The following is a 23,096-nucleotide window of genomic DNA, read 5'->3' as shown; positions in this document are numbered from 1 at the left end:
GGAATTTTTGGCTTCGACGTGTAGCAATTACATTTTATTTTTATTTTATTATCTTATACTTTTTTTAAAACAGCGTGCTATAATCACGAGTATTAGTTTATTTGAATGCGTTCTGTTTCATAATTCCAGCATTCCCCTTCCCAGTATTTCATATCGCCTGTGTGGCCAGATTTTCGCATTTCTATCAGCTGTTCGCGCTACCGCCATTTGAATTTAATGAAATGGTAAATACAAAAATTTGATTTATTTCATTTCATTCCCTTAACCATTTTTTCCTAAAGCGGCGCAGTCTGGCTCCTAGCCAACGTGGACCACTGCGTCCCGAGTCGCGCCACTCCTTCACGCCGCCACTGCTAAAGAAGAACAAGCGATCCTGCCAGCAGGAACTGGAGCGAGAGCAAGAACTGGACAGGAGACGACTGGGCGCCCTCCGAGATGCCAGCAACACATCAGAGCTCCCACTGCCTATTCGCTTCACGGCGAACAGCGAGTATGAGCTGGCCATTGCCAAGGTCCTGGCACGGAAGTTCAAGGTGCCCATGGACAATTATGTACCCGATTACGGAGGTAAACGGGTCCTGGGCGTGCGGCGCTGCATTTCCCGGCGACCCCTACACGATCCGATGGCCTGCAATGCCCTGGTACTTTTCCATCCACCCGCCTACACAGAACATGAGCGCATGGGCATGGATCCGACCAAGGTTCTGGTGCACGTCGTCGTCGATCCGCTGCTGAGCAACATATTGCGGCCGCACCAGCGCGAGGGAGTGCGCTTCATGTACGAGTGTGTGGAGGGAAAGCGGGGCAACTTCAATGGATGCATCATGGCCGACGAAATGGGTCTCGGAAAGACGCTGCAGTGCGTTACGCTGGTCTGGACACTTCTAAGGCAGGGTCCCGAGTGCAAGCCGACGATCAACAAAGCCATTGTCGTGTCTCCATCGTCGCTGGTCAAGAACTGGGAGAAGGAGTTCACCAAGTGGCTTCAGGGTCGACTCCTTTGCCTACCCATGGAGGGCGGGACCAAGGAGAACACCATCCGAGCACTCGAGCAGTTCTCCATGACTTCTGCCCGGCTGGGGACACCTGTTCTGCTCATCAGCTACGAGACATTTCGCATCTATGCGGAGATCCTGTGCAAGTACGAGGTGGGAATGGTGATATGCGACGAGGGCCATCGTCTCAAGAACAGCGACAATCTCACGTATCAGGCTCTCATGGGTCTGAAGACAAAGCGACGGGTCCTGCTTTCCGGCACTCCCATCCAGAACGATCTTACTGAGTATTACAGCCTGGTGAACTTTGTAAACCCGGAGATGCTGGGCACGGCGGCCGTGTTTAAGCGCAACTTCGAGAGCGCTATTTTGCGGGGCCAGAATACCGACTCCACGGAAGCGGAGCGACAACGGGCCATAGAGAAGACACAGGAGCTGATAGGTCTGGTCGATCAGTGCATCATTCGTCGCACCAATCAGATTCTAACCAAATATCTGCCGGTTAAGTTTGAAATGGTTATCTGTGCGAAACTAACGGCGATTCAGCTCGAGCTCTACACGAATTTCTTGAAGTCTGATCAAGTTCGACGTAGTTTGGCGGGTAAGTCATTACGCCATATTACCACAATATTCCTACCACGTACAATTCCTTTCAAGATTGCAATGAAAAGGCTTCGCTTACGGCGCTGGCGGACATTACAACGCTTAAGAAGATTTGCAGTCATCCGGATCTTATATATGAGAAGCTCACTGCGCGGGAAAAGGGATTCGAAAACTCCCAGAATGTACTGCCTAGTAATTACAAGCCAAAGTACGTTGTCTGTTGCGCGCGAATAGCAATGGCTATTAATGATTCTTTTGTGTTTCAGGGATCTCAATCCAGAGCTAAGCGGCAAGTTCATGCTCCTAGATTTCATGCTGGCAGCAATACGAGCAGAGGGCAACGACAAGGTGGTTCTCATTTCCAATTACACACAGACCCTGGACTTGTTCGAGCAGCTCGCGAGGAAGCGAAAGTACGGATTTGTCCGGCTCGATGGCACCATGTCAATCAAGAAGCGATCCAAGGTTGTTGACCGATTCAATGACCCGGAGTCGGACAGCTTCCTTTTCATGCTGAGCAGCAAGGCAGGCGGCTGCGGCTTGAACTTGATTGGAGCCAACCGCCTGTTTATGTTCGACCCGGATTGGAATCCGGCCAACGATGAGCAGGCAATGGCCAGAGTGTGGCGTGACGGGCAAAAGAAGCCCTGTTACATATATCGCCTTGTTGCCGTGAGTATCTGAATTACTTCTGCATTGAACTTTTTTGTTCAACTCGAGAAATCTCTTTCAGAGTGGTTCCATCGAGGAGAAGATCCTGCAGCGACAGACGCACAAAAAATCCCTGTCGAGCACCATCATTGACAACAACGAGTCGGCCGAGAAGCATTTCACCCGCGACGATCTGAAGGACTTGTTTACATTCGATGCGGACATTCTGTCCGACACACACGACAAGTGAGAACTGGCTTTGGTTACCCTTTTGATCATTAGTGTAACAAATTCTTTAAAGGCTCAAGTGCAAGCGCTGCGTCCAAAATGTCCAAATGAAGCCACCGCCCGAGGACACGGACTGCACCTCGCATTTGTCGCAATGGTACCATTGCTCCAACAACAGAGGCCTGCCAGACAATATTCTCGCCCAGGCCTGGATGGATTGCAAGTGCGTGTCCTTTGTCTTCCACCACCGATCGCAGGCTAAGGAAATTGTGCCGAGTGCTGAGGAGGAAGCAACAGATCAGCCAGAGGAAAAACCAGAACGCCGCAAACGGTCATCCACGCCCCCCAGTGATGACAGTGCCGATGAGGACTTCCGTGGATTCTAGCAATTGTTTGCAGTTTATTGTTTCTCGAATTTCCTTTTTCTTCGCACTTAAGTCTAGACTTAAGATAACTTTTCTGGCTTCCTTTGCAATCTTAACAAGTTATTCGTTTAACATTTCAAAAATGGAACCAGCACAAAATGTTAACGTGCTAGGGGTGAAGGCTTCTATGAACTAATCTGGCAATGTAGGAATCAGTCCAGAAAATAGTTTACTTTTTGTGAAATACTGATCAATTTCTATACTCTCAACTGGCCGCCAATTGGGCAAAGTAGTAGGTTAACACAGCTTAGGACAAATACAAACAAACATCGAAATTCGGATTCTAGTGTGTGTTCACTTGCTTAAGCGCAAAGTTACTTAAGTTGGTTACTTAAAATCAACAGCCATCTCCGCTAGCACGTTATTCTCTGCACATAAAAAGCAATTTGGCGTATAGCAACGTCCGGATTAAAACCCTGTCAGATACAGATTAATATTATGCGTGTGTATATATATAAGTATTAAACCATTCGCAGTGTTAACACAGTCAATTGAACACTTGATGTATTCGGGTCTATACATCAATGATTTTATGCTCCAGCTCCACCCAGACGTTGCTCTTCTCCGGCGCCTTGAGGAGCGGCTGCTGCTGTAGCTCGGCCAAAAACCCACCGATTGCCTGATAGTATCTAAAGAGCAAGCACACCCATGGATAAATGGGAAAGTGAAGATTAATTGCCGGCCATACCCGTCCACTATCCAAGTGTCGTTGTGCGATCCGCCGGGGAACTCGAGCAGGCGCTTTATCTCGCTGCCGCATTTGGTATACAAGGCACGCATCATGCGCGGTGGCACTAAGTTGTCCGCAAGGCCCGAAATAAACAAAAAGGGAACCGAACACTTGCCTATCTTGCTCATGGAGTGATACTGCATGTGGATCAACAAACAATAATGTGGTAATTCGATAAAGTTAACAGAGGCCTTAACCGGCGACTACTCACCTTATTCTTAAATAATAGATTTGGTATATACTTCACAGCGGGATGCACCAGCTCCACGGCCATTTCCGGTATGCTGCTAAAAGTGTTCTCCACAATAGCGCACATTAGCTTCTGTCCATATACGGTATCGGCTGCAACGTCGACCACCACAGCTCCGCCCAGGGAGCGTCCGAAGAGTATCAGTTGCGAGTGGTCCAAGTCGTGGCGGGTGTGCAGGTAGTCAATGGCCGCCCTGGCGTCGGTGACCAGACCCCGCTCGGTGGGTACACCGGTGGATAGACCATATCCGCGATATTCCACCATCAGAACATTGCAGTGCAGATGGTGGTAGATTCCCCACACCTGAGAAGCGTGTCGGAGAATTGTAAAATAATGTTGTTATCAGTATTGGCGCTCCCCTTACGTTTTGCATGCGGTGTCCCATGTTGCCAGCGTTGCCGTGGAAGTAGAGCAGCGTGGGCGCCGACTTAGAGCGCTCCTCCGGCTGGGTAACCCAGAAGGCGTGCAGAGTGACATCGTCGGGTGTCTTGATGCTGACCGTAATGTGCGGCAGGTTGTGCATTGTCGGAATGGGTATGTAAATGCGGGAGTTGGCTGGCAAGTCCGGATGGTAGAGAAGCAGGTCCTGGGCATAGTAGAATATCACTGCAAGGGCAGGCTCTTAGTGACGAATGGCTGGTCAGGAGCAGAATACGTACGCAGGATGATTCCAGCGAAGAGTGCCAACGTCATGTAACCGCCGTAGAAATAGTAGAAAATGAAGCACAACAGGAAGGCAGCGAGTACTCCCACGCCCACGCCGCGGGACTTGGGCAGAGCGATGCCCACTTCTTTCATGTTCGCCTGTGGTCCAGCTGCGCTACATGTCCAACGTTCTACTTTAATTAAATTGCATCAATTCCAGCGCCAGCAACACAAACGATTTGTAATTGTACACCGCCCACAGCTGATTTCCAAGACACCTGTGCAGTGCGAAAAGTTATCGATAACGCAGTACAGTAACTACTAACGATCAGCGACACCGATAGGGTTGTGATCTTGTGACTATACATGAACTACTTTAAAAATATTATCGTTATTATTTAACGATTATTATTCAACGATGACTTATTCAAATCATAAAATTACATCAGTCAAGAAATTACATAGTTTATTTCTGTGTGATATATTCTAGATAACTTTAAACGCTAAATTTATTATTTATATGCCTGTGGAAAGGAAAATATAATGTGAATATAAATTCTATTCTAGATTCTATTTATTCTATTTTATATGTTTATGTTGTACATGTTTTTTTTTATTATTATGCAAGCGATATATTCCGCATCATCACTGTCGCGCGGTGTGCCATCTCTACTGCAGCACGCACGGTCCCACTAATTCAAGATGGTGGAAAGATTTCTGCTGCGTCGCATGAGTAAAACGTGAAAAACGATCATTTTGTTTCGAAAAAGTGCATTTCAAAACAAGTGGGAAGTGGGAAAAACATAAACATTCACCAGCGACCGCATGCAAGTGAGCTCCCTGTATTTAATGAGCGCTACAAGGCAACTGTGTGTGCTACCACGACAATATAATGAGCCAGGTGAGTAGGCCTTGAAAAAGCTGTGGATGTCAAACATCGGTGTGTGTGGAAAAATCGCAAAAACTATGAATTTCTTCTATCATTCGAAACCAGACAAGTCACAACAGTTTGATCCAGGCTGTCGTGTGAGTAAATACCAAATCAAATGCTACACACTAAGCAAACGCTCAGTTTTGTGGGCGTGGCTGCTCAGCACCGAAGTCTGTAGAAGTCCCCTCGTCGCGAGACACCTACACTTTGATGACTGGCTGTGCGGCTGCTGGCGGAGCATTTGGATAAAAGGATGGATTTCTCCACTATCCCGAGTGTGTTCAATCCTTCCGACAGTGCCTGACAGTTCCCAAGGCTTCAACGTGGCAGCCAATGTGGATTTTGTGGAAATCCATTGGGTACCCATTTTCGCAAATTCTACTCAAATTCAAGAATTTCTGTTTGTTTTCATTAATAGCGGCTGTTAAAATCCTTCAATTTCCATGGATTTCCTTCCTTTTTCGATCAAATTGAAAATTTTCACCGATTACGTAATCAGAAATGGCTAGGTGCAAAGTTTCCTCTCTTGTACTTCTGACCAAATTCCAGGGATTTTCGAGCCCGCCAAAAGGCTCCAAGCAATAATTTTCCTTAATTCCTCCTCTTTTCGACAGTTACGATGATTAAAAATAGTTTTTCCCGATTTGCCATTCCTATATCCACAGTTTTGTGCTTTTTTCAGGGACAGATTCCGCCCAGAACCTCGAATTCCCGCTTGTTTCTAAGGATATCCGGGTTTCTAATCACCAGGAAGAATTGTCGCGTGATAACCGCGTTTTGTTCAAAGTAGTCATGTGATTCTGTCGTGTGCTTCCTGGAACAACAAAACGTAATACATTTTGTCTTACCCTTTTGGCCAAAAACTGCCATAAACTAATTTCTGGAGAGGATTAGTCCTGTGTAAGCCATAAGAGTGCGTTTTTATGAAAGTTTCTTCACGCCGTTTCGTTTTATAATCTGTTCAGCACGGCCCAAGAGCCAAGTTTTCGAAGTTATCCGTGGTTTTTCAGGATTTTGTGAACTCTAAAGTGCGACCTCATTCTGGACAGGATTGAGCCATCTTCTTGTTTTAAAATGTCACTTTAAGTCGTTCCCTATAGTCCAGTGATTGTGTAACCCATTCCTTACATCTAAGGAATTGAATAAGTGGAATATTAAACATGTTATGCCAATTTAGATGCACTCTGACCTAATACTCACAATTTCTGGCCAGGATTGGCTGGTCCAGAGCCGGTCTGTTACTTCAACCTTTTCGTATCCGACTGTTTATCCTTAACCAAGATTGATTGATCTTCAACCTAGATTGATTTTGAAATTATTTTCATCTGACCAGGCACTCAATGAATCGGCGAATAGTATTGGCTCAGACGAACAAGATGACACTCGGGAAGAGGCCAATGGCACCGACCATAGTGGCAGTGGCAGCGGTAGTGGCTCCTCTGGCTCAGACTCAGATTCAGACAGCTCCTCGGGCAACTCTAGCGATGGACGTAGTTCCCCAGAACCCGAGGACAAATCGTTATCGGTGGCAGGGTTTCCACCGACAGCCGCTGCTGCCCAGGCGGACAGCAAGACGAACGGGTTCACTGATGACCAGGAGGACAGCTCCAGCGACGGGTCCAGTGGCAGTGATTCCGATTCAGACGCCGAGGGCCTATCAGATCAAAGGAACCAGAGCATCAACAATGCCACAAGCAGCAGTTTGCCTAAGCCGGAGCAGAATGAGGAGGAGGACAATGAGACTGAGGCTGGTCAGCAGCAGCCAGCCAGCGATGCCTCTGCCGATGAATCAAGTGATAGTTCTGCCAATGTCTCACCCACATCCTCCAGCAGCAGCAGTGTAAGTTTGGGCCGGCGATTTCTTCTTAAAAAGTTCCTAACCATTCCCCACGCAGGAGGAGGAAGAGGAGGACTATAGACCCAAGCGGACGCGCCAGGCGCGCAAGCCACCGACTGCTGCTGAGAAGTCCAAAAAAGCTCCAGCACCCAAGAACAAGAAGAAAACGTGAGATTCCCAGCATCTTCTTACCAAATTATTTTCTTCAAAGCATTCGTTTCATTTTGCCAGCTGGGATTCGGACGAAAGCGATGAAAGCGAGGACAGTGATGACGAGGTGTCCACCGCCCAAAAGCGAAAACCGGCAACAACTACCTCTCGCAGCAAACTCACACAGCAACAGCAGCGGCGCAGGGTGAAGCCCTTTAGTTCTGAGGACAGTGATGATGACGACGCTAGCAAACGGTAAAGATCCCAGTCCTTTGCTTTTTGCCTTTCCCTGACCCATGTTCATGTTTTCTAAAAAGCTGCGCTACTCGTCGCAAGGGTGCTGCCGTTAGCTACAAGGAGGCCTCGGAGGACGAAGCCACCGACTCCGAGGATCTGCTGGAGTTTGAGTACGATGAAAGCCAGGCAGCCACCACTGCCGCTGCGGCTGAGGAGGAAGAAAAGTGCGAAACCATAGAGCGTATCCTGGCGCAGCGTGCTGGGAAGAGGGGATGCACGGGCAATCAGACAACGATCTATGCAATTGAGGAAAACGGCTTCGATCCACATGCTGGATTTGATGAAAAGCAAAGTTCAGACGCGGAGACCGAGACCCAGTTCCTGATAAAGTGGAAGGGCTGGTCGTACATCCACAACACCTGGGAATCTGAAGCTACCCTGCGTGATATGAAGGCCAAGGGCATGAAGAAGCTGGATAACTTCATTAAAAAGGAGCAGGAACAGGCCTGCTGGCGCCGATACGCTGGCCCCGAGGACATCGACTACTTCGAGTGTCAGCTGGAACTGCAGCACGAGCTGCTAAAGTCGTACAACAACGTGGACCGCATCATTGCCAAGGGCTCTAAGCCAGACGACGGCACCGAGGAGTATCTGTGTAAATGGCAGTCGCTCCCGTACGCCGAGTCCACATGGGAGGATGCCGCCCTGGTGCTTCGCAAGTGGCAACGCTGCGCAGAGCAATTCAACGACCGCGAGTCCTCCAAATGCACTCCCTCCCGCCACTGCAGAGTGATCAAGTATCGCCCCAAGTTCTCTCGAATAAAGAATCAGCCGGAATTTCTGTCGGCGGGCCTAACTCTAAGGGATTACCAAATGGACGGCCTGAACTGGCTGCTGCACTCATGGTGCAAGGAGAACTCGGTGATCCTGGCCGACGAGATGGGCCTCGGCAAGACCATCCAAACTATTTGCTTCCTGTACTCGCTGTTTAAGATCCATCACCTGTACGGCCCGTTCCTGTGCGTGGTGCCACTTAGCACAATGACGGCCTGGCAGCGGGAGTTCGACCTTTGGGCGCCGGACATGAATGTAGTCACGTACCTCGGAGACATTAAATCCCGCGAGCTCATTCAACAGTACGAATGGCAGTTTGAGGGCTCCAAGCGGCTTAAATTCAATTGCATTCTTACAACGTACGAGATTGTGCTCAAGGATAAGCAATTTCTGGGCACGCTTCAGTGGGCTGCGCTCCTGGTGGACGAGGCGCATCGTCTTAAGAACGACGACTCACTGCTCTACAAGTCGCTGAAGGAGTTCGACACTAACCATCGACTGCTCATAACAGGTACCCCGCTGCAGAACTCGCTGAAGGAGCTCTGGGCTTTGCTGCACTTCATCATGCCGGATAAGTTTGACACGTGGGAGAATTTTGAGGTGCAGCACGGCAATGCGGAGGACAAGGGCTACACTCGGTTGCATCAGCAGCTGGAGCCGTATATTCTGCGGAGAGTGAAGAAGGATGTGGAGAAATCGCTGCCGGCTAAAGTGGAGCAGATCCTGCGAGTCGAGATGACGTCGCTGCAGAAACAGTACTACAAGTGGATCCTCACTAAAAACTTTGACGCACTGCGCAAGGGAAAGCGCGGCAGTACGTCCACTTTCCTCAACATAGTCATCGAGCTGAAGAAGTGCTGCAACCACGCGGCTCTCATCCGACCCTCCGAGTTTGAGCTTATGGGTCTGCAGCAGGATGAGGCATTGCAAACTCTTCTTAAGGGATCCGGAAAGCTTGTGCTGCTCGATAAGCTACTCTGCCGACTGAAAGAGACGGGCCACCGCGTGCTAATTTTTTCCCAAATGGTGCGCATGCTGGACGTGTTGGCTGACTATCTGCAGAAGCGTCACTTCTCTTTCCAGCGCCTCGACGGCAGCATAAAGGGAGAGATGAGGCGCCAGGCTCTGGATCACTTCAATGCAGAGGGCAGCCAGGACTTTTGCTTCCTGTTGTCGACAAGGGCTGGTGGATTGGGTATTAATTTGGCCACAGCCGATACGGTGATTATCTTTGACTCCGACTGGAACCCTCAAAACGATTTACAGGCGCAGGCGAGAGCGCATCGAATTGGTCAGAAAAACCAGGTTAACATTTATCGCCTGGTCACTGCCCGGTCGGTGGAGGAACAGATCGTGGAGAGGGCCAAACAGAAAATGGTACTGGACCACCTGGTCATTCAGCGGATGGACACTACAGGACGCACTGTTCTGGATAAGAGCGGCAACGGACACTCGTCTAACTCGAATCCGTTCAACAAGGACGATCTTTCTGCTATCTTGAAGTTTGGTGCAGAGGAGCTGTTCAAGGACGAACAGGAGCATGACGACGACTTGGTTTGTGACATTGATGATATCCTGCGCAGGGCGGAGACCCGCAACGAAGACCCGGAAATGCCAGCAGACGACTTGTTGTCCGCCTTCAAAGTGGCCAGCATAGCTGCTTTCGAAGAGGAGCCGAGCGATTCAGTTAGCAAACCGGACCAAAACGCCGCCGGCGAGGAGGATGACAGTAAGGACTGGGACGACATCATTCCGGAGGGCTTCCGTAAAGCAATCGACGATCAGGAGCGAGCCAAGGAGATGGAAGATCTCTACTTGCCACCCCGGAGGAAAACTGCCGCTAACCAAAACGAAGGGAAGCGCGGAGCCGGCAAGGGGGGCAAGGGAAAACAGCAGGCAGACGACTCCGGTGGCGATTCGGACTACGAGTTGGGCTCCGACGGCAGTGGTGACGATGGACGACCTCGCAAGCGCGGGCGGCCTACCATGAAGGAGAAGATCACCGGATTCACGGATGCGGAGTTGCGTCGCTTCATTCGCAGTTACAAAAAGTTTCCCGCTCCTCTCCACCGCATGGAGGCCATCGCATGTGATGCTGAGCTGCAGGAAAAGCCACTGGCGGAACTGAAGCGCCTCGGAGAGATGCTGCATGACCGCTGCGTTCAGTTTCTGCACGAGCACAAGGAGGAAGAGAGTAAGACTGCGGCGACGGATGAGACGCCGGGCGCCAAGCAGCGCCGCGCACGCGCCACCTTCTCCGTGAAGCTGGGTGGCGTCTCCTTTAATGCCAAAAAGCTGCTGGCCTGCGAACAGGAGCTTCAGCCGCTCAATGAGATCATGCCCAGCATGCCCGAAGAGCGCCAGCAATGGAGCTTCAATATCAAGACACGCGCCCCGGTCTTCGATGTAGAATGGGGCATCGAGGAGGACACGAAGCTACTGTGCGGCATTTACCAGTACGGCATTGGATCCTGGGAGCAGATGAAGCTAGATCCCACGCTCAAACTGACCGACAAGATTTTGCTTAACGACACGCGCAAGCCCCAGGCCAAACAGCTGCAGACGCGTGCCGAGTACCTGCTCAAGATCATCAAGAAAAACGTGGAACTGACCAAGGGAGGACAACGCCGACAACGGCGCCCCAGAGCATTGCGAGCCAACGATGCCAAGGCGGCAAGCCAGTCTGCTAGTTCGACCACCGATGCTAAGCCGCACGATGGCGAGGACGCTGGTGGCGATGCACGCACCGCTGCCGAAAGCAGTAACAGTCAAGTAGATCCATCTACCGCGTCGCCGCACAATGCTCCAGCTGCGGAACAGCACGGTGACCCTGCGAAGAAAGCCAAAAAATCCAAGGCTCGCTCGAAGAAAACCAGCGCCTCGGACAACAACGGCAACAAGCCGATGCACTTTACGGCGAACAATGAACCAAGGGCTTTGGAGGTGCTGGGCGACCTAGATCCCAGCATATTTAACGAGTGCAAGGAAAAGATGCGGCCGGTGAAGAAGGCCTTAAAGGCGCTGGACCAGCCGGATGTCAGTCTTTCCGACCAAGATCAGCTGCAGCACACGAGGGATTGCCTGCTTCAAATTGGCAAGCAGATCGATGTTTGCCTCAATCCCTACGCCGAGACAGAGAAAAAGGAATGGCGCAGTAACCTTTGGTACTTTGTGTCCAAGTTCACTGAGCTGGATGCCAAGCGCCTCTTCAAGATTTACAAACACGCACTAAAGCAGAAAGCGGGCGGCGATGGCGAGGCGAAGGGAAAAGACAAGGACTCTTCAGGAAGTCCGGCCAAGTCTAAACGCAACGGCGTGACTACCGAAGAAAAGGAAAAGGAGCGCGACAGGAGTGGGGGCAAAAAAAAGAAAAAGGACAAGGACAAGGAACGCAGTGGACAGTCGCGGTATCCGGAAACGGGTACACCCGCCTCGGGTCGTTACGCAGACTCTCCCCTAAAGCGTAAGCGGGATGAGAACGACGCTGATGCAAGCAGTGGACTAGCAGGTGCCCCCGGCGCAGGCATCGGCGACCACCTCAAATCCATGTCCTTCAAGCGGCTGAACATGGACCGCCACGAGGACCGTAAGAAGCACCATCGCGGTGCCGACTACTACGGTGGCAGTGGCCCACCCATGGGAAGTGGTAGCTACGAGGGCGGCAGCAATTCACGGCGCCAGGGCCCCACCTCCCCATCCACACCCCGTAAAGGCCGGGGCGGCTACGATCCACCGCCCGCGCCATCCGGCTACACGCCGGAAATGGAGCGGTGGAATTCCCGCGAAAGGTAATGATCCAAGTGGCCTTCGTTCCTTCAAGTGGATTTCTAATATGCTTTACTTTTGCAGATACAGCCAGGATTACAAACGGGATCGCTACGATGGATATGCGCGCAGTGGAGGAGGTCCAGGCAGCTATCATCGCGAACGCGACCGTCGTCCCGACAAGCGCAGGTAGTTAATCACCCAAGCATACATCCTTCTCCTAAATTTGTTATATATTGTGCATCATACATTGTGCATCATTTGACTCATTTGGTGATCCTTCATTTCAGATATCCATCTGGCTTGCCACCGCATCCTTACTCAAGCCACTACCTGCCGCCCAATTACTATGGATTGCCGAATGGAGGCGTTCCAGTCCTGCCGCCACCGTCGTCCGGCTACCGCAGTGACCCACGCGGATATCCGGTCATGCCGCGAGACTATCCTGCCGACTACAGACGCAGCGACTACGAGCGGCGCACACAGACCTGAGGGGTCGGCTCTGGGGGCCGACTGTCGATTGTACATAAAACACTTAGACTTAAGCGCGGCTGGCGGGCCATCGTCCTGGCCAGCCACTCGACACAGTAAAACCAACCTGCATACAGTACGTTAAGCGTAGCTCCATACACCTGTACAAGTAATACCTAGCAGCTAACTATACTTCTATAAATAACTATACATCCGATCGCACAGAGGGCCGGCATTGCATCATCCAGGGTTTAGTGGCAATACCTGCAACCTAATCTTAGACTTTCTGTGTATAAATCCGTAGCGTAGGCTTTAACTCGTCGTTCATCATTTTTATACTGGCCAACTGCACGGAATGTGCGTCTGTAAGGTTTATTAGGTGGCCCACGGTGCGAACCAGTCGTTCAAAAGCTTTTAAAACAACAACAAATTCTCACTATATTTAAACACTATCATATGATTGTAAACACGAAAGCAATGGGTCCCTTGAAGATTCGTATTAAGGTTATTAAAGCAAGCAGCAGACTAATCATTTGTTTAATGTCTCCATTGCATTCGAACTTTTATAAGACGTTTAAAAATAAAGGAATCAGTGAATGATCCAGAGAATTGTAATCTAGTTAAAATTAATTATATATAAATATTTAAATTACGTTGTAGTGTCTGAGAAATCTATTATATATATATATATCAATAAATTATAAAATATATAAATTGAACCCGACGTGTTTATCTGTACATAATTCTAAAAAGCATCCTTAATATTTAAATTGTTTACAAAATAAAATTCCCCAAATTCCTAATTTCCCCGTTCCATTTTCGAAACCAACATTACGGCGCTATCTTGACCCGACGCACATGCATCTTCAGCTCAGCTGTTTCGAACATCGAAAACATAGGATTCCGCATTTGATTTGATTGCTGTGAAACATCTACAAAATAACCACGAAATAATGGATAGCGAGCTGAACGGATCGGAACTGGGCACCAAGGAGTTCTGGGAGTCCAGCTACAACCGGGAGATACGGAACTACAAGAGCCACGGCGACGTGGGCGAGATCTGGTTTGACGAAAGTGCCCAATGGCGAACGATCGACTGGTTGCTTAATGAGCAGAAGATCGATAAGGAGGCGAGTCGAGTGCTGGACCTGGGCTGCGGCAATGGCATGTTCCTAGTGGGCTTGGCAAATGAAGGCTTCACCGGAGACCTGACCGGCGTGGACTACTCTCCCAAAGCCGTCGAGCTGGCGCAAAACATTGCGCAGGACAACAAGCTGAGCATCACATACAAGGTGGCGGACTTGACCCAGCCGCAGGACGAGCTGGGCCACTTTGACGTGGTGCACGACAAGGGAACCTACGATGCAGTCAGCCTCTGTCCGGACAATGCCAAGGAGAAGCGTGCTCTCTACCTGGACACGGTGGAGAAGTTCCTGCGAACTGCTGATAGCCTGTTTGTAATCACGTCGTGCAATTGGACCGAGGACGAGCTGGAGGAGAGCTTTGCCGAGAAGTTTGTCAAATACTATACCATTCCCACGCCAACCTTTAAGTTTGGCGGCAAGGTGGGCAATGTGGTAACCTCAATTGTTTTCAAAAGGAAAAAAGAATAAACATGTTGTATCTCAAAGTGAAAAACTTTTTTCTCCGAGACTGGGCACTTTTAAACAAATATACTTATTATAAAAACTTTTTTAATTACAAATTTAAAATCAATTTTTAAAATCCTACATTATAAAAAATATAATAATCCATTACATTTTAAAATGAAGATCATGCTGGAATAAAATTGGTTAGATTGCGCTCTTTTTTCGACAAACAGGAGAGCCAAGTGGCACCACTTCCTGGAATGGAATGGCCTGCTCCTCGGCGAAGGCCAGGAAATCAATGCCGTAATGCTGTATCAGTTTTGTGGTCATGGCTACATCAGCCTCTGCCTGGTGGGCACTAATTGCTGGTATCTTAAACTTTCTGGTGTACAGACTTCCCAAATTATAAACTCCGCGGGGCGGATAGCGTTTGTTCTCGGCGCACTTGCATCCACTGAACAGCTGACGTCGCGACCTGAACCCTTCGGGTTTTCGCTTGGGAGGGGTCTGCCCCTCCAAGTCATCCTCATCGCCGTCGCGTAATAACGCACGCTTGGCGAACGCCTCTTTAGGCTTTAAAATTGGACGGTTGGGAGTGGTTTCGTTTCTGGTTCGCCAATCGATGTTCACGACCGCTTCTGGCTCCTTGAGGCAAGTTTCAGTATCCTGTTTGGGTTCTAGTTCCGGAATGACGAGAATTTCCTGCACATCGTTGGGGACTTTGAACTGACTGGTTTCTTTTTGTTGTGTGTCGTCAATCTCCATGAAGGCGCGCAGTGAGTCTACACAAGTCAGGGATTGGGGAAGCTCTATGTTCAGTTTCTCAAATGCCTGCCTCAGAATGGGAAAATCGAAGCCCCAACCATTGTGAGCCACCAGACAAACCGGACTCGGCAAGTGCTTTAGAAAGCTGACGATGAGTTGCGCGGCGTCCGTATCCAGCTGGGACTCCCGCTCCAGCAAGTAGTTGCTCAGACCTATTGGGTGATGAAATCATTACGTGAATGATTCACGGGTGCATTTTGTAGCTAACCTGTTATTCTCTCCGCTTCCGGGTCCACTACCATGGACGGCTGGAAGAGCAGATTCAATTTGTGCAGCACCCGCGGTGCCGCTGGCAGCTCCTGCTGCTCATCCTGGTTCTGCTCCTCCTTTTTCTTCGTTAGGAGCGCGGCTTCGAAGGCGTAAATGCACAACTCCGTAATGCTCACTCGGTTGTTCCTGTAGGCAGGCAAGTTGGTGGTCTCCAGGTCCAGAACGGCAAATGTGGAAATCTTTGGCTGCTCCTCCGCCTGCTCCGCAACTGCATCGTTCGGAGCCATTTAGAGCGCAACTGGTGGCTAAAAGTGCATGCATATTCCGTTTTATTCAAAAAGTTTGAGGACCAACACGAAGTTCTCAGTACACTTACCAACACTACTGTCGCCTTGGCAACATAGAGATGGCATAGTGAACTATCGTGACAAACTTATTAACTCAGTGTGTGCACTAACAAAATTTATAATTTAAAAAAAAACGAGTGGAGAATATACCAGATAATTGCCCAATCTAGTCAACTATAATACATGATTAGCAAGGAGGCGCGCTGGCAACACTAAACTTAAATTTGACACTAGGGTTCCGTGTCACGCAAAGCAGGCCAGGATTTGCTGTCTCTAGTCCAGCGGATGAAGTACATCTAATTCCTCACATTTGCAGCGAACGCCGACAAGTGCAGTTAAGATTTTGTGTGAGTATCATAACTAATTAGAACTATTAGGAAATGGCGGCCACCTACCGCCAGGAACGGGAATGGCTCAATGCCCGCGCTCCCATGAATGGCAATGGTTCCGCCAACTATGGCATCTATCGCGGCTATGACGGCTTTTCCGGTCAATTCGGCCAATCACAGATCCCGAATCAGACCCAAATGGGTCACACTTTGAACGGCTCTGCCTCCTGGTCGTTCCCCTCCATGTCCTCTGACTACCATCAATCCCCTGCTGCCCCGCAGGCAAACTCTAACTGGATCCGCGAAAGAGTCAACTGGAACAACGAAATGCGTCGCGACGCCCCGTATCAAGCTGAGCCAGGCAACACCATGAATCGCTCGTGGCCCGGGAACGGCGGCCCTTCCAACGGGAGCCATTGGCCCACTTCGAACTCATCCATGCAGGTGCCAGCGGGTAAAGGGGGCCTGCCGGACCATATTCGCAGGGAGCTAACGCTCCTTGGCGCCACCAAGCGCAGGAGTTTCTTTCGCTATCTGGACACGGGCATCAGCATTGAAAGGGCCCTCATTAAGGCCTCGGAAAAACGCACCAGTCCTGCACGTTCTGAGTGGTACGACAAGTCAGTTTCGGCTGACCGCGGACGCAGGCGTCCGGAGCATACGATTTCGGAGGATCGCGTTCGCAAGCGTGCGAATGATGATAACGCGTCGGGCGGTAGAGCCTGTGAGGAACCTAAGAAGCAGAGGGTCCCAGGGCCGTTATGGACCTTCAATCAGAATAGTATTACCATGGCAGTAATGGCGGAAAATTATCCGGATTGCGAGCTGACCAATCAGCAATTGCAAGAGATCGAAGCCGGCCTTGTGGAGGAGTTGAAAAAGGGTTGGAAGTCCAGCATCAACTTTTGGGGCATCGAATTCCTTACTGGAATGATCCAAGTTGTCTGCATGGACAAGAACTCCCGCGAGTGGCTGGAGCATGCGATATCCAAGCTCACGGCGTTACCGAAAACTAAACTAATTTGTTGTCCGGAGGATGAGGTTCCCGCCACCAAAGGAATTACTGTGAACTTACCACGTTCAGATGATGAGCCCGATAAGGTCACTTTTCAACTCTTAAAAGACCAGAATAGCGACCTTCTGTCGAAGACTTGGGAATTCGGCCGTATTAGCCAGACCAAGGATAGAAAGGTGATAGTAATCAGCTGTGGCATTAAGTCTTACAACCTGCTGCAGAAGAAGGGCTTTTGCCTTAGCTACCGTTTTCACCAGTTCACTTGCCGCGAGATAAGTGGCAAGGAGGCCCTCAAGGCGGTTCGCAGTAACCACCTGGAGGCAAACAAGTCCACCGCCGAGTCATCTGAAATTGACCTAACCGAAGAGGACGGCGAAGAGTTCATTTCTCATCTTGATCTGACCGTTGTGGACGAAGTGAGGGGAGATGACGATGATGAAAATGAGATGACTGAAGATCATGATGAGGTAGAAGAGGTAGCTGAAAAGCAACACGATGATGTGGAATTCATTGTAGAGGAGCCAGGTGAAGAGGTCAATGATGAAGAGGTCACTTCTGAAGCGGAGGGCGAGGAATGTGAAGAGCCTCATCAGGAGGAAGAAAATGGCAACCCTGGCGTGGTTGAGGATGAAACATGCTCCTTGTAAGCAAGCCGATGGGCAACGGGATTCATGGTAACGAAAAACTTCCTTAGTTTATAAAATGTGCTTTATATTTCAAACTATCTTTTCTTCTAGAGATGACTTAGGCGCATCAATACAATAGGAAATAAATAAAACACCCTAAACATATTTGACATAAGGACAGCGGCAGCGGAACAAGGAACATCCAGACTTTACACGGCGGACAGCAGTAGTATTGTGCAGTTCATAAATCCTCACGCTTCATATTATAAAATACACCAAAGAAATATGTAATGTGCTTCTCAATAAACACTCACTACCACATTTTAAAACTCTTTATTATATAATGTGTCATATATTGAACATTTGATAGGGAATTCTCATGTGTAATTGTGCAACAAGGGAAATACGATCGTTAAATATCGTAAACGTCGAAACAGCGTTTAATACATGCGAGTCTTACCAACAATCGTCTTTTTACTAATTAAGGATTTCGAATCCCATCGTCATTGGAGAATATTACATATTAAAATACATTGGTGAAGATGCATGGCACGCGTTACTTCTGGCACAAGCGAACTAGGAACCGGCGCTGGTCTTAGATCGACTATCCTCCGACTTGGAGTCAGCTTGCCCATTACCCCGCTTCACTGAAAACTGCATGTAATCCTCACGGGTGGCTGCCTCATACTCTTGCACCAGGCAGTCAACAGTTTCGCGAGATTCGTCCAGCTCATTGAGGTCGTCCTTGAAGATGTCCTCGCGTCGAAACTGGTCAAGAAAGGCGCCGCGCTTGCGAAGCTTGTCATACTGATTGAGAGCCCGCTCGAACAGCGAGCAGATGCTGGTGTGGTTGGCCAGCATCAGTCCGGACACTCGATGGTTGCTCTGCACGTAGGGCGATGAGCGGGAAAGTGCCACCTGGATAGAGGTGGGGCCCCAGGGAATGAACTGGGCCATCTTGCGGTCGCGGATGCGCTGCAGCGACTTGTGCACTTGAGTGGGATCCACCTCGCCCTGGATAATGTTTAGAATGGAGATGTAGCAGTGATGATTTGACTTGTCCGGACCTGTGGACACCATCATATTCTTGGGCTGCAACAGACGCCGCATTACATCTAGAACAGTAGTCTTTCGCACATTAACCTGCTGCTGGGTATTTATATCCGAATCGCTAGTCAGCGGCGTGTAGCCAGTCATGAGAAAATGCAGCTGTGGTGTCGGGATTAAAGGAGCCGTCAGCCCAATGAGATTGTTGTTCATGTATGATGGATACCTCAGCGTAGTGGTGCTGACGCTCATTATGGTGGAGACCAGGTTGTTGATCTGCGAAAAGCTGGGATTCTGAATGTGCAAGCGATCGCAGGCAATACGATTAAGAGCAGTGTTGTCCAGGACAACCACACTGTCCGCAGCAGTGGTCAAACGTTTTAGAGTGAGCATGGAGTTGTATGGCTGCACCACTACATCACTGATCTCGTCCTGATTGGGAAACACACTGAATGTTTGGATAAGTTTCTTGGGATAGCGGTCCGCCAGGCGCTCCATGATGAAGGACCCCATTCCCGAGCCTGTTCCGCCAGCAATCGAGTGGCAAAGTATAAAGCCCTCCAGCGAATCGCTCCCATCGGCCTCACGGTCGATGATGTCGAATACCTCTTCTTGCAGCTTTTCGCCCTGGCTATAGCCGGAGGCCCAGTTGTTGCCCGCGCCACCTCCGTGCTTGGATAGGTACACATTTTCCGGATTGTAGAGCTATGGGAATTAATAGTAGGTTTGGCACAAAGAATTAAAAGTTTATTAGCGAGGACTCACCTTGGAGTAGACGGAACCCATTATGGTATTGATCACCCTCGGCTCCAAGTCAAGGAGCACCGCGCGGGGTATGTAGTGGTCGTCGTCCGCCTGGTAGAAGAACACATCCTTGCGGTCCAAGCCATCATTGGCAAAGTCCTCCAGCACGCCGCTAGGGGAGATGCCATGCTCCAGGCACAATCTTTTCCAGAACTCAAATCCAACTGCGTATAAACGATTATAGCAATGCAAATGGTATTCGTCCTGATTTCAGAAACATACTTTGATTTCCGCACTGCCCAAGCTGCAGAGTAATTATTTCACTTGGCATTGTGGTGCGTTGTTTCCGGCCAGAGTCGTCAAGTAAAATTTCTCGTTTAAGGTCAAATTACTGGAAATTGAATATAACACAACTAAATAATCGTCGAATTATAACACAATTTTTTAAAAATCCCACAGCGGGACGTACAACACAATTGGACAATTTTGTGAAAGTCCAGTGTTGGTAAAACGGCAGCGTTTAATGGCGTACTTCATTGAAAGGTGACGCAGTGTGCCCTTGTTATAAAGTATATATGATTACTTCAGACATTTATTGTGAATTATAGATTAAAAAATTAAAGAAATAAAAGTAAGCAATACATTTTTCTATTTTGTATTTTGGAAATGCGAAAAATGCTTGCAAATCTAAGACTATGAGTTCGAAATATTGAAACATGTCATGAATATTATCTAGCATTAAAATATTAAGCTTAACTTAAATATACTTTGTCTATAAGAAAGTTTTTCAATTAGGTTACTGAGCTCCACCCATTTTGTACAACCAATGAAGTCGAACTTTTTGTACTACTAGTGACGTCACAAGGTGCAATAATTGCTACACTAGGGACGGCACACAAATAGTGTTGTAAGCGGACCACAGTCAAGCCGACCGGCTTGCAAAAATCGCGTTGCCCGCGCAGTTTTCTTTTTGTTGATATCGGGTGCTGAAGCAAGCGGCATTGGCTGTGCAAAATAAGCAAAAGAAATAACTGGAAAGGCTGTGAAAGTAAATACAAGTAATTTTTGAAAACCTACCAGTCCGAACAGCAGAAGTCCATAATGCCGCGTGTCAAGGCCGTGAAAAAACAAGCAGAGGCGTTGGCATCTGAACCCACTGACCCCACTCCAAATACCAATGGGAATGGAATCGACGAAAACGCAGACTCTGCCGCCGAGGAACTCAAGGTGCCGGCGAAAGGAAAGCCGCGCGCGAGAAAAGCCACCAAGACAGCTGCATCTGCGGAAAAGTCCGAGGAAGTCGAGCCGCAAAAGGCGCCCACCGCAGCCGCACGTGGCAAGAAGAAGCAGCCGAAGGATACAGACGAAAACGGCCAGATGGAGGTGGTGGCCAAGCCGAAGGGACGCGCCAAAAAGGCAACTGCAGAAGCAGAAGCAGAACCCAAAGTCGTTCCACCAGCTGGAAAGGCATCCAAGGCGCGATCCAAAAAGGAGCCCATTCCTGATCCTGACGAAGTGGCGTCTTCACCGCCTAAGGGACGCGCTAAGGCTGAGAAACCAACGAATGCCCAGGCCAAAGGACGGAAGCGAAAGGAGGTGCCGACAGAAGGAAATGGAGTGGCCGAAGAAGCAGCAGAGCCGCCGAAACAACGGGCCAGAAAGGAAGCAGTACCAACGTTCAAGGACCAAGCTGAACCTGGGACAATTAGCAAGGAGAAGGTACAGAAAGCTGAGACAGCTGCCAAGCGGGCACGCGGTACCAAGCGTTTGGCTGACTCTGAGATCGCAGCTGCTCTCGATGAGCCGGAAGTGGATGAGGTGCCGCCAAAGGCTGCTAGCAAGCGAACCAAGAAGGGAAAGACGGTTGAGCCATCGCCAGAGACTGTAGGAGATTTTCAAGCAGTACAAGAAGAAGTGGAATCGCCTCCAAAAACTGTAGCTGCACCCAAGAAACGCGCTAAGAAAACAACCAATGGTGAGTCTGCGGTAGAACTTGAGCCAAAGCCCGAGGCAAAGCCCACTAAGCAGCGCGCTAAGAAGGAAGCCAAGGAGCCAGCACCCGTGAAGAAGCAGAAGAAATCCGCTGATAAGGAAAACGGTGTAGTTGAAGAAGAAGCCAAGCCAGGTGGGAAACTGTCAAATCAATGTAAATATTGAAACCATGATTAGCTAACTTTAATCCGCAGCTAAAGGACGGAAAAAGGCTCCAGTTAAGGCAGAGGATGTCGAAGATATTGAGGAGGCAGCAGAGGAAAGTAAACCAGGTGGGCACATTGTCAACAATTAATATCAGTGCCGTGCTAATCATATTCTATTTGCAGCTCGAGGCCGAAAAAAGGCGGCAGCGAAGGCTGAAGATCCCGATGTCGATGAGGAGAGTGGATCGAAAAGTATGTTAGCGGAGCAATCCGGCTGCGGTGGAGCTGCCGTATTAAAAAGCTTGCAAACCATGCTCAACTTTTGTTTTCCAGCCACCAAGAAAGCCAAGAAGGCCGAGATCAAGACTACTGTAACATTGGATAAAGACGCTTTTGTCTTGCCAGCAGACAAAGAATTCAACTTGAAAATCTGCAGCTGGAACGTGGCCGGTCTGAGGGCCTGGTTGAAAAAGGATGGTCTGCAGTTGATTGACCTCGAGGAACCAGACATTTTCTGCCTGCAGGTTAGCTATAGTAGATATCCACACAAAATTGAAAAACACTAATTTCATATAATTTAAAGGAAACCAAGTGTGCAAACGATCAGCTGCCAGAGGAGGTGACCCGACTGCCGGGATATCATCCCTATTGGCTGTGCATGCCAGGAGGCTATGCCGGCGTCGCTATTTACAGCAAGATAATGCCCATACATGTGGAATACGGCATTGGCAATGAGGAGTTCGACGATGTCGGGCGCATGATTACGGCTGAGTACGAAAAGTTTTACTTGATCAATGTGTACGTGCCGAATTCAGGCAGAAAGCTGGTTAACTTGGATCCCCGCATGCGCTGGGAAAAGCTCTTCCAGGCGTACGTGCAGAAACTGGACGCTCTTAAGCCGGTGGTCATCTGCGGCGACATGAACGTTTCCCATATGCCAATTGATCTGGAAAACCCGAAGAACAACACCAAGAATGCCGGCTTCACCCAGGAGGAGCGTGACAAAATGACAGAGCTGCTGGGCCTCGGCTTTGTGGACACGTTCAGGCATTTGTATCCCGATCGCAAGGGCGCATACACCTTCTGGACATACATGGCCAATGCGCGAGCACGCAACGTTGGATGGCGTCTGGACTATTGCCTCGTCTCGGAGAGATTCGTGCCCAAGGTGGTGGAGCACGAGATACGCAGCCAATGCCTTGGAAGCGACCACTGCCCGATCACAATATTCTTCAATATATAAGATGTACACTTCGTTTGTGTTTAAATGTACTTCTGCATTCGTCATTATTACTTTGTTTCCTCTCCATATTTGGTTTTTATTGTATTTGATTATCCATCGCTGTATAAATTTACGTCCCTATCTAATCATTTGAAATTGCCATTACTCTGTTACATTCTGTTGTAGACCCACCATCCAATCTCGTATTTTTTTAATAAAGTGAGCTACATGCGAACTTTTTATGCTCAAATT

The 23,096-nt window shown here is 49.1% G+C and overlaps 8 protein-coding genes across 12 annotated transcripts; 5 read left to right on the top strand and 3 right to left on the bottom strand.

Moving 5' to 3' along the window:
* The first annotated feature begins 88 nt into the window (after window positions 1–88).
* LOC6739181 (DNA repair and recombination protein RAD54-like) lies at window positions 89–3,183 on the top strand. The gene is made up of 6 exons (XM_002076056.4): window positions 89–224; window positions 282–1,596; window positions 1,653–1,806; window positions 1,865–2,270; window positions 2,332–2,495; window positions 2,551–3,183. The coding sequence occupies exons 1-6, from the start codon at window positions 222–224 to the stop codon at window positions 2,861–2,863; spliced, it is 2,355 nt and encodes a 784-aa protein (XP_002076092.2). The 5' UTR covers window positions 89–221; the 3' UTR covers window positions 2,864–3,183.
* On the bottom strand, window positions 2,856–4,845 carry LOC6739188 (protein ABHD13). Its single transcript, XM_002076055.4, has 5 exons — window positions 4,542–4,845; window positions 4,247–4,488; window positions 3,844–4,185; window positions 3,591–3,769; window positions 2,856–3,531 (listed from the first exon to the last, which is right to left on the bottom strand). Exons 1-5 carry the CDS (start codon window positions 4,678–4,680, stop codon window positions 3,417–3,419), a joined length of 1,017 nt encoding a protein of 338 aa, XP_002076091.1. The 5' UTR covers window positions 4,681–4,845; the 3' UTR covers window positions 2,856–3,416.
* Window positions 4,846–5,189: 344 nt separating this feature from the next.
* LOC6730801 (chromodomain-helicase-DNA-binding protein 1) lies at window positions 5,190–13,361 on the top strand. 2 transcript variants are annotated; one of them, XM_039294991.2, is made up of 7 exons: window positions 5,190–5,428; window positions 6,792–7,298; window positions 7,354–7,463; window positions 7,527–7,700; window positions 7,763–12,304; window positions 12,366–12,470; window positions 12,572–13,361. In XM_039294991.2, the coding sequence occupies exons 1-7, from the start codon at window positions 5,420–5,422 to the stop codon at window positions 12,771–12,773; spliced, it is 5,649 nt and encodes a 1,882-aa protein (XP_039150925.1). In that variant the 5' UTR covers window positions 5,190–5,419; the 3' UTR covers window positions 12,774–13,361. The 2 variants fall into 2 exon arrangements, with proteins under 2 accessions (XP_039150925.1, XP_039150916.1); XM_039294982.2 differs by lacking the exon at window positions 5,190–5,428 and adding an exon at window positions 5,479–5,553.
* Window positions 13,362–13,599: 238 nt separating this feature from the next.
* On the top strand, window positions 13,600–14,382 carry LOC6730800 (EEF1A lysine methyltransferase 2). The gene has a single exon (XM_002077932.4). It carries the CDS (start codon window positions 13,706–13,708, stop codon window positions 14,363–14,365), a length of 660 nt encoding a protein of 219 aa, XP_002077968.1. The 5' UTR covers window positions 13,600–13,705; the 3' UTR covers window positions 14,366–14,382.
* An 85-nt stretch (window positions 14,383–14,467) lies between these two features.
* Window positions 14,468–15,894, bottom strand: LOC6730799. Its single transcript, XM_016179456.3, has 3 exons — window positions 15,753–15,894; window positions 15,375–15,681; window positions 14,468–15,318 (listed from the first exon to the last, which is right to left on the bottom strand). The coding sequence occupies exons 2-3, from the start codon at window positions 15,661–15,663 to the stop codon at window positions 14,546–14,548; spliced, it is 1,062 nt and encodes a 353-aa protein (XP_016023216.1). The 5' UTR covers window positions 15,664–15,681; window positions 15,753–15,894; the 3' UTR covers window positions 14,468–14,545.
* A 13-nt stretch (window positions 15,895–15,907) lies between these two features.
* LOC6730798 lies at window positions 15,908–18,022 on the top strand. 3 transcript variants are annotated; one of them, XM_016179113.3, is made up of 3 exons: window positions 15,908–16,070; window positions 16,335–17,741; window positions 17,805–18,022. In XM_016179113.3, the coding sequence occupies exon 2, from the start codon at window positions 16,380–16,382 to the stop codon at window positions 17,712–17,714; it is 1,335 nt and encodes a 444-aa protein (XP_016023214.1). In that variant the 5' UTR covers window positions 15,908–16,070; window positions 16,335–16,379; the 3' UTR covers window positions 17,715–17,741; window positions 17,805–18,022. The 3 variants fall into 3 exon arrangements, with proteins under 3 accessions (XP_016023214.1, XP_016023215.1, XP_016023213.1); XM_016179114.3 differs by having other exon boundaries at window positions 15,913–16,070; window positions 16,233–17,741; XM_016179112.3 differs by having other exon boundaries at window positions 15,992–17,741.
* On the bottom strand, window positions 18,011–20,011 carry LOC6730797 (tubulin gamma-1 chain). The gene is made up of 3 exons (XM_002077929.4): window positions 19,767–20,011; window positions 19,506–19,708; window positions 18,011–19,445 (listed from the first exon to the last, which is right to left on the bottom strand). Exons 1-3 carry the CDS (start codon window positions 19,813–19,815, stop codon window positions 18,270–18,272), a joined length of 1,428 nt encoding a protein of 475 aa, XP_002077965.1. The 5' UTR covers window positions 19,816–20,011; the 3' UTR covers window positions 18,011–18,269.
* Window positions 20,012–20,367: 356 nt separating this feature from the next.
* On the top strand, window positions 20,368–23,079 carry LOC27207633 (recombination repair protein 1). Of its 2 annotated transcripts, XM_016183315.3 has the most exons (5): window positions 20,370–21,609; window positions 21,671–21,748; window positions 21,806–21,874; window positions 21,956–22,146; window positions 22,206–23,079. In XM_016183315.3, the coding sequence occupies exons 1-5, from the start codon at window positions 20,586–20,588 to the stop codon at window positions 22,863–22,865; spliced, it is 2,022 nt and encodes a 673-aa protein (XP_016023212.1). In that variant the 5' UTR covers window positions 20,370–20,585; the 3' UTR covers window positions 22,866–23,079. The 2 variants fall into 2 exon arrangements, with proteins under 2 accessions (XP_016023211.1, XP_016023212.1); XM_016183314.3 differs by having other exon boundaries at window positions 20,368–21,609; window positions 21,806–22,146.
* Window positions 23,080–23,096: the final 17 nt, after the last annotated feature.

This window comes from Drosophila simulans, chromosome 2L (assembly GCF_016746395.2).
Source record: "Drosophila simulans strain w501 chromosome 2L, Prin_Dsim_3.1, whole genome shotgun sequence".
Lineage (NCBI taxonomy): Eukaryota > Metazoa > Arthropoda > Insecta > Diptera > Drosophilidae > Drosophila > Drosophila simulans.
Note: the sequence above shows the minus strand (reverse complement) of the source record. Positions and strands in the feature narration are given on the sequence as shown.